The following is an 18,130-nucleotide window of genomic DNA, read 5'->3' on the forward strand; positions in this document are numbered from 1 at the left end:
AACCCCCTCCCCCCACTTGCAAAACAAACCAAAAAAAGAAAAACGACTGAAAAAGACAGAATATAAAACACAAAATCAAAAGGCATATTTCAGTTCAGCTCAGTGTTCCTTATCTGCAGGTCGCCCGATTCAAAATCACCCAGACAAGCAACAAAAATAAAAAGGAGCAATCACAAAAACTAGAAACACATCATAGTGTGTTTCAGTCCACAGTCCATGTGGATTAAACCTTCCTCCGGCACCACTGAGGGAGAGAGGGTGAGATCATTCGAATGCATGGACCTTCCCTTGGAAGCAGTGAGCAAGCGGGAGGGAGAGGTGGGGGGGAGAGAAAGAGAGGGGGGTGGGGGAGAGGGGGAGGGGAAGGGAGAGGGGGAGGGAGAGGGGGAGAGGGGGAGGGAGAGGGGAGGGGGAGGGGGAGGGGGAGGGGGAGGGGGAGAAGGGGAGGGAGAGAGGGGGAGGGGGAGGGGGAGGGGGAGAAGGGGAGGGAGAGAGGGGGAGGGGGAGAGGGAGAGGGAGAGGGAGACTGTCACACACAGACACCTTCCTGGAGGCTGGAAGACGGCACTGAACACTCACTCCCCCTCTGCACCTGCCTTGATTATTTCAATCTTTCTTGGCACTTTAATTAATAAGATCAGCAAGAGATGGATTCGACCATGGGCCACACTCCGTCTCCAGGCTTCCTGACCTCGAAGCTGCACCCATATGAAACCCTCTTGGGAACAGCAAAGTGCCAGATCCCTCAATCGGCCTGAAAACACACTGCCAGAATGTAGATCACAGGCTCCATCAGCAGCAGAACTACTTTTTAAATAAAAAAAGACGCAAAAGTGAAAGGAGCATCTTTGTAAACCATCTTGAGGATGTTGCCTTAGGTAGCGTTGCTTGCTGGCACCAATTTCTTCCGCCCCCAAGTCGAAAACTTTCTCCAAGTGTTTGATTGAGCTCTCTCTCCTACAACCCCAGTAATATGCACAACCAAGTCCTGATCCTGCCCCCAGTAACCCCTGCTCCCCAAATTCCCTCTTCTATCTGCAGCCAGTCCCAATCCTGGAGAGACCCCCTGAAGCCCAATCCTGTTAGCCTTCCAATTTTCAGATGGATTCCCCTCAAATGCAAATCCAACTGATGCCAAGGCTGACGGTCTTTCTGTCGCCGCTCAATACAGACTGCAGACTGATCTTCCCGACACCAGCAGCCTTCCTAGTATCACCCCACCACACTTCATTTGCATTCTGTTATTGATTTCCCTTGTACTACCTCAATGATGTGATGAAAGCATCTGTACGGATGGTACTGTAACTAGCTATATGTGACATTAATAAATCAATTTACCAACTTATCAAATTTAATTTACCACCCAACTGTCACATTTAACTTAGGAAGCATTCTCTATTGTGCACATCATAAACACAAGAGATTCTGCAGATGCTGGAAATCCAGAGCAACACACACAAACTGCTGGAGGAACTCAATAGGCCAGGCAGCATCTATGGATGGAAATAAACAGTTAATGTTTCAGGCTGAGACCCTTCCTCAGGACTCAGCCTGAACCGTCGACTGTTTATTCCCCTCCATAGATGCTGCCTGGCCTGCTGAGGTTCTCTGGCAGTTTGTATGTGTGTTGCTCAAAAATTTCCAGCATCTGCAGAATCTCGTGATTGTGTGCATTTCTTCTCCCTCTTCAGATTTTACAGTACTGAATGTACCGATGAAAAATGTAAAAGTTGTGCAAGATGACTTGGACCTTGAGAGCAAAAGTTTCATATCCAACAAACTACGGGAAAAAGTGGCACTCTTCTCAACAGAAGGTTGCTTTAACCTGCCCAGTATGGTCCATAGAATCTACAGGCTAGAGGGCACAGCACACAAATAAAATAGGCTGAATAATTAATAAATAAACATGGGCCAACATGGAAATATTTGGCACCAGTGGCTAAGAAATTGTTTACTTTGCAATTACATCATTGCAAAGAGAGGCTTGTTTGATCAGTAACATACAGTAAGTGTCTAATGTATTAAGATGCTGAGGAAACCTCAGGAGATCAGGCAGCACCGATGGAGAGGAATAAGCAGTCGAGGTTTCAGGCCAAGACCCTTCACTAGTCCCACTGAAGGATGCACAAAATGCTGGAGGAAGTCAGCAAGTCAGGCAGTCAATATTTCAGGCTGAGATCCTTCAGACGATTCAGGAACAGCTTCTTTCCCTCTGCCATCCGATTTCAAAATGGACATTGAACCCTTGAACACTACCTCACTTTTTTAATACAAGTTATTTCTGTTTTTTGCACGATTTAAAATCTATTCAATATATGTATACTGTAATTGATTTACTTATTTATTTATTAGTATTGTATTATTATTTTATTTCTTCTATACTATGTACTGCATTGAACTGCTGCTGCTAAGTTAATAAATTTCATGATGCGTGCCAATGATAATAAACCTGATTCTGATTCATCAGGACTAGAGAAGGGTCGGGGCCCGAATTGTTGACTGTTTATTCCTCTCCATAGATGCTGCTTGACTTGCTGAGTTCTTCTGCATTTTGTGTGTGTTACTCTGGATTTCCAGCATCAGCAGAATCTCATGTTAATGTATTAAGATGCACGAGTTCAACTACATTTCTGCAATTCTTTTTCCAGACTGTAACAAAATAAATGATCAAAGTTTTGATGTGTAGCATCGAGAGCAGAGGGTGAATTTTAAATCAAGTGTTTTGAACGACTATAGTAAACACAAGGACTGCAGCAAGCTGTGGTTCTACATGGGCTTGTATGAGCATCTGAGTTACAGGAAAGTCAAATGAAGTACAATATACACTCAGTGGCCACTTTATTAGATACTCTAAACACCTGCTTTTTAATGCAAATATCTATTCAAAAAATCAACTCAATGCATAAAAGCATACAGACATAAAAGCATTCAGTTGTTGTTCAGACCAAAACATCAGAATGGGTAAGAGATGAGATCTAAGTGATTTTGACTGTGAAATGATTGTTAGTGCCCAACAGGGTGATTTGAGTATCTCAGAAACTGCTGATCTCCTGGGATTTTCACACACAGCAACCTCTAGAGTTGACAGAGGATGGTGCGAGAAACAAAAAAGCATCCAGTGAGTGGCAGTTCTGTGGGCGAAAATGCCTTGTTATTGAGAGAGGTCAGAGGAGAATGGCCAGACTGGTTCACACTGACGGAAAGGTGACAGTAACTCAAATAACCACACATTACAACAGTGGTGTGCAGAAGAGTAACTCTGAATGCACAACACATCAAACCTTGAAGTGGATGGGCTACAGCAGCAGAAGACCATGAACACACACTTGGTGGCCCCTGTATTAGGTACAGGAGTTACATAATAAAGTGGCCACTGCGTGTGTACTTCAAGAGGCCATGTACTGTACTTTGACAGACAAATACAGATCATCCCCAGGTTACAGTAGCATTCCGTTCCTGCAAACTATTCACAAGTAGGAATTGCAGTTGCAAATCAACTTCCCATCCAGCAGATGCCTACAAATTGTGGCCAGCAAATCCATCCCACCCATCTCCAAATGCTTGCTCATGCGAATGTGCAGGCTATTCATAAGCTGGACGACTGTAAGCTGGGGAAAACCTCTGAAGTAAAACCAAAAGTAAAAACTATTTTGAATTAATTAGTGTGATCTTTATTGAAGGGGACTTTTGAAAATGTTCAGTGGAATTGAGCTACTGAGGAGGAAAGGGAAACAACTTTAACGGTTTGTAAGTGTACTGGAAAGAAACTACAAAGTAATTCTGGTTGAATAGCCATAGGTCTTGTCTTGCTTGTAAATGAATGTGTCTGCCAACATTCATGAACAATAGTAGAAATCACTTTCTGTCACTCCTTTCTCTCTAGGAGCAGAATTCGAGGGACCATTTGGCTCATCGAGTCTGCTCCGCCATGTCATCATTTCTCTCTCAGCCCCAATCTCCTGCCTTCTCCCTGTATCCCTTCAAGCCCTGACTAATCAAGAATTAATCAACCTCTGCCTTAAATATACCCAATGACTTGGCCTCCAAAGTCGTCTGTGGCAATAAATTCCACTGATTCATCGCCATCTGGCAGGAGAAAATAGGTGCCAATGACCTAGAACGAGGTGGGTGCAGGAAAAGGGCAAGACCATAAGATATAGGAGCAGAATTAGGTCATTTGGCCCATCAATTCTGCTCCACCATTCTACCTAGGTTGATTTATTATCCCTCTCAAACCCATTTGCCATAATCTTTGATGCCTTTATTAATCAACAGCCGATCAGCCTCTGCCTTGTATATACCCAATGGCTCGGCCTCCACAACCGCCTGTGGCAACGAATTCCACAGATTCACCATCTCTGTTCTAAATGGGCGTCCCTCTATTCTGAGGCTGTGTCCTCAGGTCTTAGACTCCCCCACCATAGGAAACATCCTCTCCATATCCACTCCATCGAGGCCTTTCGATATTCAATAGGCTTCAAAGAGATCCCCCCACCTCCGCCCCACGCTTCTGAATTCCAGTGAGTACAGGCCCAGAGCCATCAAACGGTCCTCATAGGATAAGCCTTTCAATCCTGGAATCATTCTTGCGAACCACCTTTGAACCCTCTCCAGTGTCAGCACAGTTTCAAAATGGAATGCTTATCTTATTTAAATGCAGCGTGACCAAATGACTGATTTCTGCCAAGACTCTCAGGGTTCATTTGGTGATTTATGGAGGTGCCACTGCACGGGATCGGAAAACTCTGCAGAGGGGTGTGGACTCAGCCAGCTCCAGCGCGGGCACAAACCTCCCCACCATCGAGGACATCCTCAAAAAGCAATACCTCACGCAGGTGGCGTCTATGATTAAGGATGCTCACCGTCTAGGACTTGGCCTCTTCTCATTATTACTCTCAGGCAGGAGGTGCAGGAGCCTGAGGATGCACACTCAACATTTTAGGAACAACTGCTTCCCCTTTACAGTCAGGTGGTGGTGGAGTCAGATATATTGGGGACATTTAAGAGACTGTTAGGTAGGCACATGGATGATAGAAAAATAGAGGACTACATGGGCAGGAAGGTCCTAGATCTCAGAGTAGGTTAAAAAGTCAGCACAGCATCATGGGCCGAAGGACCTGTATGGTGCTGTAAACTTCTATATTATTATTATTTTTTAATTAGAGATACAGCACGGTAACAGGCCCTTCTAGCGTAATGAGCCCACACTGCCTAATTACACCCATGGGGCCAATTAACCTACGTCTTTGGAATGTGGGAGGAAACCAGAGTATCCAGAGCAAACCCAGGCAGTCACAGGGAGAACATACAAGGTCCTTACAAACGGTGGTGGGAATCGAACCCAGGTTGCCTGTACTGTAAAGCATTGTGTTAACCACTACGCCACCGTGCCGCCACAAATGACCGGTCACCTCCAAAGTGTTGCCGCGCTGGTCGGGAGGCCCCCCCACGGACAGTGGCTCCTGCTCCCCATGAGTGAGCCACCTTCAGATACTCACTGAAAATATGGAGGGGGTCAAAGCAGAGATGGGACTAGTTTGGGTGACTGATCTTCCTGTGGATTTGCACCATGGCCAAATTGAAGAGGACGTAGTGGGTGCAGTGGGCGGTTTGGAGACTGAGTACAGCACACTGTCAGTACGCATGGGCTGCACTCGTGGTTAGGGGATTCCTCTGCATTTCTCCATTACCCACTGAGACATTCCAGTCCATTACTCTGGGTAACCAACTTAGGTACAGGGATGTCAGGGGTAATTTTTTTACTCAGAGAGTGGTGAGTGCGTGGAATGGGCTGCCAGCAACGGTGGTGGAGGCGGATACGATAGTGTCTTTTAAGAGACTTTTGGATAGGTACATGGAGCTTAGAAAAATAGAGGGCTATAGGTAAGCCTAGTAATTTCTAAGGTAAGGACATGTTCGGCACAGCTTTGTGGGCCAAAGGGCCTGTATTGTGCTGTAGGTTTTCTATATTCCTATGTCAACAGGGTAATCACAACAGGATGTGTTAAAGCTTGGCAGACTTCTGCAGATGCTGAAAGTCCAGAGCAGCACACACAAAATGCTGTAGGAACCTAGCAGCTCAGGCGGCATCTATGGAGAGAAATAAACAGTCATAGTTTCAAGACAAGACACTTCTTCAGGACGTTTATCAAACATTGACTGTGTATTCCTCCCCCTAGATGCTGCCAAACTCTGCCATGGGTGGCCCCGAGCCTGGCTGTGAAATGAGGAAGGCTGGGCATGCAGCTAGCAACCCCATTCCATAAAAGCCCAGAGCGAAAGAAACACCAACAGAAGCACCCTGGGAGAGGAAAGATCTTGATGCTTTCATCCGGGTACTCCAGTTTCCTCCCACAGTCCAAAGACGTAGCAGTTAGTAGGTTAATTGGTCATTGTAAATTGTCCTGTGATTAAGCTAGGGTTGAATAGGTGGGTTGCTTGGCACTGTGGCTTGTGGGGGCAGAAGGACTTGTACTCTAAATAAATAAATAAAATAGGTTACACCTGGGACAACTTGAAAGACTGGCCCAGGACAGAGCACTCTGGACAGCTGCTGTCCATGGCCTACGCCCCAGTTGGGGTGCTGGCCATAAGTATGCATAGATGCTGCCTGACTTGCTGAGTTTCTCCAGCGCTTTGTGTGTGTCGCCAGACTTTTGTTAGCTTCAACTTTTAAATATAACAAATTGTACTCTAAGCACAGCACATCAGTGGGATAACATAAAGAAACTAACAATTGCCTCCTAGAACGAGCGCTGTCAGTTATATCACTGGGTTCACAATTGAACGATGGCTTAACACTTCCAGGATCTTGAGAATCCTTGGAATCACTGGAGTATGGAGTGAGAAAACCAGGGAGAACGGTGGGGTGTGTGCAGGAAAAGTATTGCCAAGTAATTATATATTTCACAATGATTCTGAGGCAGAATGACATGAGTTCTACTCCAGACAACAATGGTGAACAGCAGATGAGTGGCCATCTCAAGTCCGATACATCAGTGATAGCCAGGCTCAAGATGAAGGGTAGCATATCCAGGATTTTGATTCTCCTCTTACTGTTTTTCACGACCATTGTTCTTCACTGCTAACCTTTGTCTCTCATTTTTCTGACATCACAGCGAACCAAAAGAGCAAAGGGAAAGAGGGGAAACAAATGTTTTTCAGCTAGGAGATGACAGCCACCGCAGCCTCACTACTTCGGGGGTCCTTGGCACCAGTGATGAAATCATTTATCCTCTTGGCTACATGGACCAAGGAAAAGATGTCCTCTCTCATCACTGTGTGATTTCTCTCCGCAAGGTATTCCATATCTTCCTCTGGAAATTCATCTGATTAATGACAAAGAGGTCAAAGTTCAAAGTAAAATTATTATTAAAGTATGTTTTTCTTTCATTTTTTATTCAGCACAGTAACAGACCTTTTTTGGTCCAAGGAACCTCACTGTCCAAACCCCCAGGTGACCAATTAACCTACTAACTCATATGTCTTCTCACCCAAGAAAAAATGTGCTGGCATTGGAGAGGGTCCAGAGACAGTTCACAAGGATGATTCCAGGAATGATAGGGTTTTCATACAAGGAACATTTGATAGCTCTGGGTCTGTACTCGCTGGAATTTAGAATGATTGGGGGGGGGCGGGGGGAGGTGGAGATCTCATTGAAACCTTTCGAATTTGAAAGGCCTAGACAGTGTTGATGTGGAAAGGCTGTTTCCCATGGTGGGGGAGTCTAGGACAAGAGGGCACAGCCTCAGGATTGAGGGGCGTCCATTTAGAACAGAGATGTGGAGAAATTTCTTTAGCCAGAGGGTGGTGAATTTGTGGAATTTGTTACCGTATGCAGCTGTGGAGGCCGGGTCGCTGGGTGTATTTAAGGCAGAGATTGATAGGTTCTTGATTGGACATGGCATCAAAGGTTACAGGGAGAAGGCCGGGAATGGGGTTGAAGAGGGGAAAAAAAGGTCAGCCATGATTGAATGGTGAAGCAGACTCAATGTGCCAAATGGCCTAATTCTGCTCCTGTGTCTTACGATCTTATGATCTTTAGAATGTGGGAGGAAATCAGAGCACCCGGAGGAAACGCTTGGGGTCACAGGGGAGAGCATTCAAACTCCTTACAGACAGTGACGGGAAATGAACCCATGTTACTAGTGCTGTAAAGCGTTGTGCTAACTGCTACTTGACCATCCCACCCCTGTGTTACTATACAGAATTGTGCAAAAGTTTTAGGCACATACAGTATATATAGCCTTTGCACAGTACTGTGTTTGTCAACATGGAGCAGAGAGCAAGTTTGTAAATCTGGCGGGAGCAAAGGATATTGGGAATGGTGAGGGTGGAGAGCTGTGGGAGGGGTGTGGGACAGGTGGCAGAGAAGGAGTCCCAGGGGCAGGGGGTTGGCACAGATGCAGACATACCCAATCCTGAGATTCCAAACAGTTGGTTTACTGATCATTACAGAATGTCTCTCTGGCGCTTCCCACTCCCTCCCTTTTTTGAACCATGATTCTCCTCTCCCTGCCCCATTCCCACTCTCAGACCACAACAGAGACCCATTTCAGAATCAGGTTTATCATCACTCACGTCATGAAATTTGTTTTTTGCGGCAGCAGCAGTGCAGTGTAATACATAAAATTACCACAGTACTGTGCAAAAGTCTTAGTTACATGTATGTGCCTAAGACATTCGCACAGTACTATGTTGGAGATACTTCACGTGATCAGAGACGTTTACACCTCAGAAAGAGGCCATTCAGCCATTTTGTCTATGCCAACTTCTGATCATATGAATTAAAACAAAGGTAGACCATTCAGCCCCTCAAGCCTGCTTGGCATTCAATTTGCACTCTCTGATACGCTCGTAACCTCATCTCCACTTTCCTGGCTGTCTCTGACAATCATCCTACTTCTCTTACCAAAAAACTAGCCAACTCTACCTTAAAATCTTCAAAGATCCCACTTCCACTCTCGAGAGGGGAGGATTCCAAAACTAATGACTCTCAGAGAAAAAAGTTCCGTCTCATCTCCATTTCAGTGGGCTACTTATTTCTATTTAGTGATCCCTAATTCATAGAGGCTAAATCCATGATTACAAACACAGAACAATACTGCAGGCCCTTTGGCCCATTGAATCTGCACTGACCATCAACCCACCATTTATGTTACTCCTACCTTGCAGGCTTGTCCCCTGTTACAAATACCTGACCTATACATATCTCTAAATACAAAAACAAGCCTTCCCTAATATCCCAATATCATTAAGTTCAAAAGTCCAAAAGACATTTGCTCAGAAGACCTTGTTTCCTCTCTCTATCCTCCTTTAGTAATTTTCCTTTCATCAGTCTTGGAATTGGAGAGGGTCCAGAGGAGGTTCACGAGAATGACTCCAGGAATGAAAGAGTTAATGTATGAGGAGCATTTGATGGCTCTGGGCCTGTGCTCACTGGAGTTTAGGAGAATGATAAGGGGATTGCAACGAAAACCATTGAATATTGGAAGACCTAGGTAGAGTGGTTGTGGAGAGGATGTTTCCTATAGTGGCAGAGTCTAGGACCAGAGGGTACAGCCTCAGAATAGAGAGACGTCCCTTTAGAACAGAGATGAGGAGGAGTTACTTAAGCCAGAGGGTGGTGAATCTGTGGAATTCATTGCCACAAACAGCTATGGAGGCCAAGTCACCTGGTATATTTAAAACAGAGGTTGAAAAGTTCTTGATTAGAGTTTACGGGGAGAAGGTAGGAGAATGGGCTTGAGAGGGACAATAAATCGTCGTGATGGAATGGCAGAGCAGACTCAATGGGCTAACTAGCCTAATTCTACTGCTATGTCTTTGGTCTTATGTGCTTTTGATGTCATTACCATATGGAGTGATTTTTATGTGTACTCTACGGACAAAAGGGATTTCAAGATATCTGTAAACTGGAATTCATTCATTACCTGGGCATCTTCTAATCTCTTCACATTCCTATGAATTAGCCACTCCAGATTCTATATGTTCAGAGAAATGTATAGTGGCCAGTTAACATACCAACCCACATGTCTTTGGAGACACAAGTAACTGAAGATGCTGGAATCTGGAGCAGCATATGAGGCGCTAGAGGAGCTCAGTGGGTTGGGCAGCATCTGCGGAGGAAAATGGACATCTGACGTTTCTGTGCATATGAGGAGGTCTCGCTCTGAGATGACAACAGTCCACTTCCCCCCACAGCTGCTGGCCAACTGGCTGAGTTCCTCCAGCACCTCGTGTGTTGCTGTATACCTTCGGGATATGGGCAGGAAATCAGAGAACCCATGCAGGCACAGGGAGGAAGTACCAATTCCAGAGAGAGGGCACGCAGGTCAGGATCGAACCCAGGTCCCTGGCACTGCACGGCAGTGGCTTCACTAGCAGAGTCACTCTGCCCTCCGTAATGAATTGTCGACTTGCCACAGGTGTCCACAGAGTTGTCTCAATGTGTAACGCAAGTTTGAGAAATAACTAGGGAACAAAGTCAGGTTGTGTTCCATAAACCAGACTCAGATTCAGTTTCAAATCCAGATTTATTAATCGCAAGTACATCGAAACGCACAGTGAAATGCTCCGTTTGTCTTGACAAACAACACACGTGTGGCTGTGCTGGGGGCAGCCCACAAGTGTCGCCACACACTATGGCGCTGACAAAGCACGTTCACAATGCTCGGCAGAACACAGCAAACGAATTTCCTCTGTACTCTATCAGTCTTCACTGCGGGTAGGTGACCAGCACTGTGCACAATGCTCCAAACCTGGCGTCACTGACATCATATACAACTTCAGCATAACATCCCAACTCCTGCACTTGGTGCCCTGATTTATGAAGACCAAATTGCTAAAAGCTCTCTTACCCTATCCACCTGTGACACCACAATCACGGAATTCTGGACCTGCATTTCCAGGTCCCTTTGTTCTACTGCAAAGGTTTTACACAAAGTCAAAGTAGCATAACAGTGATTGGGTTCTCCATAAAATTCCATTGTGTAGAGTACTAAATATTGCATTGCATAATGCCCATGGGGCCACAAAATCCCTGAGGACTGGTGGTCACAGTGTGATCGGTAGTCGTGGCTCAGGGGAAGTGTCCCCACCTCTGGATGAGAAACTCGAGGGTTCTATTTTCGGCTGATACTTCAGGGCAGTGCTGAAGGAGCTCTGTATTGTCAGAGCGTTGGGATAAGATGTCAGCCAGAGGCTCGGACTGCCTGGAAAGTCCGATGGAACCAGAGCACTAACTCAAAGAAAGTTAGGGAACCTGGAGTCAAAGTTCTGGACGATATTTACCCCTCAAACAACTGATGATCCAGTCATTATTCCATGACACTTCGCGGGAGCTTGCTATACACAGACTGTTTGCATCTTCTGCAGCGCCACAGTGGTGAATTCCACACTACCTCACTGGGTGTGGATTCCTTCAGCATATCTGAGGTTGCAGAATGCACTTTATAACTAAAATAACTATCTGGAAAGGACAATGAGTGGCTTGATGTACTTACTGTCGACGAGCAAAACATCTGGCTGGAGCTGGGCGTAGAGCCGGCCGAGAGCCAGGCTTTCATTCAGTTGCTTGTGGAAAGAGAATACGTTCAACAAGACCTGCATAAATGTGTGATAAAAGTAATGAGGATGAATGAGGCCACAAACCATCAGATTTCTATGAAATTTCAATGGTATCTATAGAACAGCAAAAGACCCAGCTCCCCACTTTCTCCCTTACACCTGGATTCACCTCCAACACGCCAGCTCGTGCTGGTGCTCCTTCCCCTTCCCCCGACACCCACCCTTTCACTCGGGCTTCTGCCCTCTTTCTTTCCTGTCCAGGTGAAGAAAGGGAAGAAAGATTAGCTTTATTTGTCACATGGACATCGAAACATATAGTGAAATGGGTCACTTACGTTAACGACCAACACAGTTTGAGAATAGTGCTGGGGGAGGCCTGCAAGGTTAGCCACACTTCCGGAACCTTTATAATGTGTTCCCCAGAAGGATCTCACCCTGAAACATCAACTGTTCATTTCCCTCCATAGATGCTGCCTGACCTGCTGAGTTCCTCCAGCATTTTGTATGTATTGCTCAAAAGACCATTCAGCCCAATTACCTATGCTGCAGGTCACAGGGAGAACATACAAACTCCACACAGACTGCACTGGAAGTCCGGATTAAACCGAGGTCTCTGAAGAAGTGAGTTAGTGACTCTACAAGCTATGCCACTGTCCATGGGGTGTAGAAATTATATAACAGAAATTGTAGACCACTGTGTTTTGGGGAACTGCTTTTCATTCTGTAGCTGAACTCTGTTTAATTGAATGTTCATAGATTCTTCTACTCACCATGATCTATTGGACTAGGATCTGAATCCTGAAATTGTCTCCTGTGTGCACTATCTCTCACACACACACACACACACACACACATACACACATACCCACGTGCACACCACACACTTGTGCAGAAACACATGTGCACATTCACACATACCACAAACATATATGCAGATACAGAGACACACACACACACACACACCCATGTGCACACTCAGACCCATGTGTACACCACACTTATGCAGATACACACATGTGCACACTCACACACACCAGACATATGCAGAGACTTGTGTACACACACACTTCTGTTTGTATGTAGCAAATAACAATTCCCACTTTCCCGCCAAAGTGGCTTGATTTAAGACGCAAGACTTTTCACCCTTGTTCTTGCTGCCTTACTAAAGGTTCCCCTTTGAGCTGATCTGATTGAAGTGTGTTCTGGAGTGGAAGGAATGGCAGCTGTGCAATAAACATTAATGTTTGTTGACCTCAGTAACACTGCTCAGGGCCTTGGTTCCACTGGATGCTCCCAAGGCCAGGTACGTTCCGCACACGCCTTGCAATGGCCGGACAATGGTCGGCAACAAGAAGGACAGAGGCCTTTTGCCAGCTTGAATAATATTTCTCTGAAAGACAGATAAAGATGGGAAAGCACAAGTGAGTCAGGAATCACGATCTACTCTATCAGAGTCTAATCACATAAAAGCACAAGAAGTAGATGCAGGAGCTACTTGGACTCAGAAAGATCACGGCTGGTCTTCAGCCATTTTCCCTGCACTAACCCCATATCCCTGATTCCATAATATCTAAAGTCTGTGCCTTGAAGATACTCAGTGGTTAAGGTTTCATGGCCGACCGTTCCAAACATCAACTACACTCTGGGTGAAGAAATTAAATTTCTTCTCATCTCGGTCCCAATTAACAGACTTTATCCTGGGATTGTGGCCCATTTTCCAGCTCTCTGAAAAACATAATTCCGGCAACTTCCCTGTAAGCCCTGCAAAGTTATTGTTTGGCTTCCCGTAACGATTTCTCGACCCTCTGTTGCTGAATAGTGAATCTGAATGGTTTCTCAGGATAACATTGATACTATGATTGAATATGAGTCAGTTTGAGGGCAGACCGATGAAGACAGAAAAGAGGAGCAGTACACTGCCACAGGTGGCTGTGGAGGTAAGTCATTGGGTATATTTAAAGCAGAGGTTGATATATTCTTGATTAGTCAGGTCATGAAGGGAAACAGGAAGAAAGCAGGAGTTTGCGGCTGAGAAGGAAACGGAATCAGCCATGATGAAACGACGGAGCAGTCTCGATGGGCTGAATGGCCTAATTCTGCTCCTAAGTTTATGGTCTTATGGAAACCTTCCATCATCAGATTTCTGAATGCCCACAAATCCATGAACACTACCTCCTTATTTATTTGTTTGGTGCAATTTATACTTGCAATTAATAGTAATTTTATATTAGCATTACAATAAATTTCACACCATAGTCTACATCAAGAGACTAAAGAAATTCAGCAGGGCCTGTTGACTCTTACTAATTTTTATCAATGTACCACAGGAAGCATTCTGCCTGGCTGCCTAACGGCTTGGTGTGGCAACTGCTCTGATGCGACTGCAAGAAACTGCAGAGTTTTGGACACAGCTCACCACTTCACAAGAACCACTCTATGGACTCTGTCTATACTTCTCACTGCCTGAAAAAGCAAACTCCCCACCTACCCCACACATTCTTTCCACCAGGATCAAGGACCGCTTCTATCCAACTGTTATCAGACTCTTGATCGGACCTCTTGTCTGATAAGGTGGACTCTTGGACTCACAGCCTACTTCGATATGATCTTGCACTTTATTGTTTACCTGCACTGCACTTTCTCGGTAGCTTTAACACTTTATTCTGCATTGTTATCGCTTTACCTTGTTCTACCTCAGTGCACTGTGTAATGATTTGATCTGTATGAACAGTCTGCAAGACAAGCCTTTCATGATCTTGAGACCTGTGACAATGATAAACCAATACCATTCCTCACAAGTAAAGCACACATACCTAAAAATGGATTTCTAGATGGATATACTTGTGCTGGAACATAGGCAGATTGCCACTTTAATGCTCAACTCTTCACTTACCATGTTCACTGTCAGATCGTCCTGCGTTTGATCCGACCAGGAGAAGTCCAACATCTGGCTGTTCAGAAGGACCCCGGAGGTTGTCATGATCCCACTGCCAAAGGGCCGGTTCAGAGAGCTGCACAAAGGGTGAACAGAGAACTGTTTTCAGGTCAATACTCTTGCAAGTCTTGCTTAGCTTGGGGATGTTCCATGGATAACAGAAAGACCATAAGACATAGGAGCAGAATCAGCTCATTTGACCCATTGTTCTGCTCTACCATTCCATCACTGCTGATTTACTATCCATCTCAACTCCATTCTCCTGCCTTCTTCCCATAACCTTTGATACCCTCACTAATTGAGAATCTATCTGTATTAATCTGTGTCTATGCATGTGTTGTCTGTTGTCTACACATGCACATTGTTCTCTCTCTGTCACTGCAATGTGAATACACCAGTTAAGGCCATCTCCCCTGTGCATTCTTTTATTTAATTAATATGTAGTTGAGCACAGACACAACACTATCAACCTCCGCTTTAATACACCCAATGAATTGGCCTCCACAGCTGTCTCTAGCAATGAATTCCACAGATTGATCACCCTCTGGCTAAAGAAATACCTCCTCATCTCTGTTTTCAAGGGATATCCTTGTATTCTGAGGCTATTGCCTCTGGTCCTAGACTTCCCCACTATTGGAAACATCCTCTCCACATCTACTCTATCAAGGCCTTTCAATATTCGGTAGTTTCAATGAGTTCCCCCCCCCCCACCCCCACCACCACCCGTTTCTTCTAAACTCCAGTGAGTACCAGCCCAGAGCCATCAAATGCTCCTCATACCTTAGCCCTTTCATTCCCGGGATTGCTCCCATGAACTTCCTCTGGACTCTCTTTAATACCAGCATATCCATTCTTAGGTTAGGGGCCTAAAATTACTCAAATATTCAAAAACTTTCTAAATCATCCTTCCCATTGCTGAACGATCAGTATTTTTAGTTCAAAGTGCCTTTAAGCGGAACAATATATCTCACAAATCTTAAAGTGTCTTTTGAGCATTTAATTCCTCTGAGGAGCAGTAGCAATTGTCATGGAAGTGAAGGATAGACATCGGTCCTGTGGTGTGGACAAGCAAGCTGGCACTGGAGCATGGACACTCAATGCAAACCACTCTGCCGATCTACTGTTTACCACACTAAACAGTAACTCTCACCCTTCAGCAATGAAAATCCTACTTGTGCGCGTTCTATAAAACAAGTCCACCCTGAGCATTCGTAGCCATGGCATCAGTACCACCAGCAGCAGTAGCTGCTGCTTTTAAGGTGTTGGTCCCGTCCAGGGAATTGCTGGGAACTGCCAACAGCTCGATAACCATGAAAGGGTTAACATATGATTCTGGTAATGAAAGGGTTAACAGGTGGAGCCTTTGATGGCTCTGGGCCTGTACTTTCTGGAGTTTAGAAGAATGGGGGGCATATGGCGAGGATGTGGGGGAGTTTAGAACCAGAGGACACAAGGGCACAACCTCAGAATAGAGGAACATCCATTTAGAACAGAGCTGAGGAGGAATTTCCAACCAGAGGATAGTGAATCTATGGATTTCATTATCACAGATGATTATGGAGGCTAAGTCATTAGAAGGGAAAATATGTAATATGAAAGCAAGCTAGCAAATAATATCAAAATGGATTGTAAAAGTTTTTTCAAGTATGTTTAAAAAAAAGAGAAATGAGAGTGGACATAGGAGCACTAGAAAATGAGGCAGGAGAGAAATATAACAGGGGTCAACAAGATGGCTGATGAACTAAATGAGTATTTTGCATCAGTTTTCACTGTGGAAGACACTATCTGTATGCCTCATGTTGTAGTGTGTGAAGAAAGCGAAGTGGGTGCAGTTACTGTTAGAAGAGAGAAGGTGTTCAAAAAGCTGAAAGACCTAAAGGTACATACGTCACCCAGACCAGAGGAACTGCACCCTAGGGTTCTGAAAGAGGTAGCGTTAGAGATTGTGGTGGCATTAGAAATGATCTTTCAAAAATCATTGGATTCTAGTATGATGCCAGAGGACTGGAAAATTGCAAATATTACACCACTCTTAAAGAAAGGAGGAAGGCAGCAGAAAGGAAATTATAGACTCATTAGCCTGACCTCAGTGGTTGGGAAGATGTTGCCGTCAATTGTTAAGGATGAGGTGATGGAGTACTTGATGACACAGGACAAGATAGTACAAAGTCAGCATGGCTTCCTTCTAGGAAAATCCTGCCTGATGAATGTGTTGGAATTCTTTGAGGAGTTTACAAGTAGGATAGATAAAGGGGATGTAGTGGATGTTGTATATTTGGACTTTAAGGAGGTCTTTGAGAAGGTGCCACACATGAAGCTGCTTACCAAGCTAAGAGCCCATGGGAATTACAGGAAAGTTACTAACATGGTTAGAGCATTGGCTGATCGGTAGGAAGCAGTGAGTGGGAATAAAAGCAACTTTTATGTGTGTTGCTTGAAATTCCAGCATCTGCAGATTTTCCCGTGTTTGCGTGGGAATAAAAGGATCCTTTTTCTGGACCCCTGCTCTTCGTGATTTTTATAAATGACCTGAATGAGGAAGTGGAGGGATGTGTTAGTAAATCTGCTGATGACACAAAGGTTGGGAGTGTTGTGGATAGTGTGGAGGGCTGACAGAGGTTACAGCAGGACATCGACAGGATGCAAAACTGGGCTGAGAAGTGGTAGATGGAGTTCAACCCAGAAAAGTGTGAGGTGGTTCATTTTGGTAGGTCAAATATGATGGCAGAATATAGTATTAATGGTAAGACTCTTGGCAGTGTGGAGGATCAGAGGGATCTTGGGGTCCGAGTCCATAGGACACTCAAAGCTGCTGCGCAGGTTGACTCTGTGGTTAAGAAGGCATACGGTATAACAGCTATTTGCAATATAATGAAAGAAGGAACACTGTTCAGTTTTGAAATGCTCAAAGAAAAACACATTAGAAGTCAAGACGTTTATCGATATTTACAGATGCGACAGTATGTTAATAGGACGGTTAAAAATGTAACCAAGGCAAGTACATGTTTGATAGAGCTACTTAGAAAAGCATATAATTCAGACAACAGTAGTAGAATAATTTCAAGCGTGCATAAGGGTTTGTCAAATCTTAAAACACATTCGACTTCATACATTAAAACAAAAGGGGAGAAAGAAGGAGGGATAATAATATCTGAGGAAGAATGGACTATAATATGGAGGTATCAATGGAAGTGTACCAGTTCACAGAAATGGAGGTAGTTCGGGTGGAAAAATTTGATAAGATATTTTATCACATCTTCTCAGAAATCCCATTATGATAGTAACCTCCCTGTTTGCTGGAGAAATTGTGGAAATCAAAATGCAAACTGTTAGCATATTGTCTGGGAATGCCCCGTTATCAAAGACTATTGGAGTGGGATACACAATGCCCTACAAGAGATCTTTAAATGTGAAATACACTTAGAGAGTAAGACCATATATTTTGGGTATATACCTCAAGAATGGTTGAAAAGAGATAAATATTTAACGAATATATTGCTGGTGGCTGGTAAAAAGACCCTTACCAGGAAATGGTTATCACAGGAGAGCCTAACTTTAAATGTATGGATGGAAATTACAATGGACATTCACAAAATGGAGAAGATAACAGCATCTGTTAACCATAAG

The 18,130-nt window shown here is 44.5% G+C and overlaps 1 protein-coding gene across 1 annotated transcript in view; it reads right to left on the minus strand.

Moving 5' to 3' along the window:
* Nucleotides 1-2,797: 2,797 nt before the first annotated feature.
* The window catches only part of LOC134342697 (glutathione hydrolase 7), a 69,985-nt gene continuing 54,652 nt past the window's right edge, over nt 2,798-18,130 (minus strand). The window contains exons 13-16 of the mRNA XM_063041138.1: nt 14,462-14,579; nt 12,821-12,958; nt 11,505-11,604; nt 2,798-7,328 (exon numbers count right to left, since the gene is read on the minus strand). Coding sequence (XP_062897208.1) covers nt 7,165-7,328; nt 11,505-11,604; nt 12,821-12,958; nt 14,462-14,579 — 520 coding nt within the window. The 3' untranslated portion in view covers nt 2,798-7,164. The remainder of the gene's footprint in view (nt 7,329-11,504; nt 11,605-12,820; nt 12,959-14,461; nt 14,580-18,130) is intronic.

This window comes from Mobula hypostoma, chromosome 2 (genome assembly GCF_963921235.1).
Source record: "Mobula hypostoma chromosome 2, sMobHyp1.1, whole genome shotgun sequence".
Lineage (NCBI taxonomy): Eukaryota > Metazoa > Chordata > Chondrichthyes > Myliobatiformes > Myliobatidae > Mobula > Mobula hypostoma.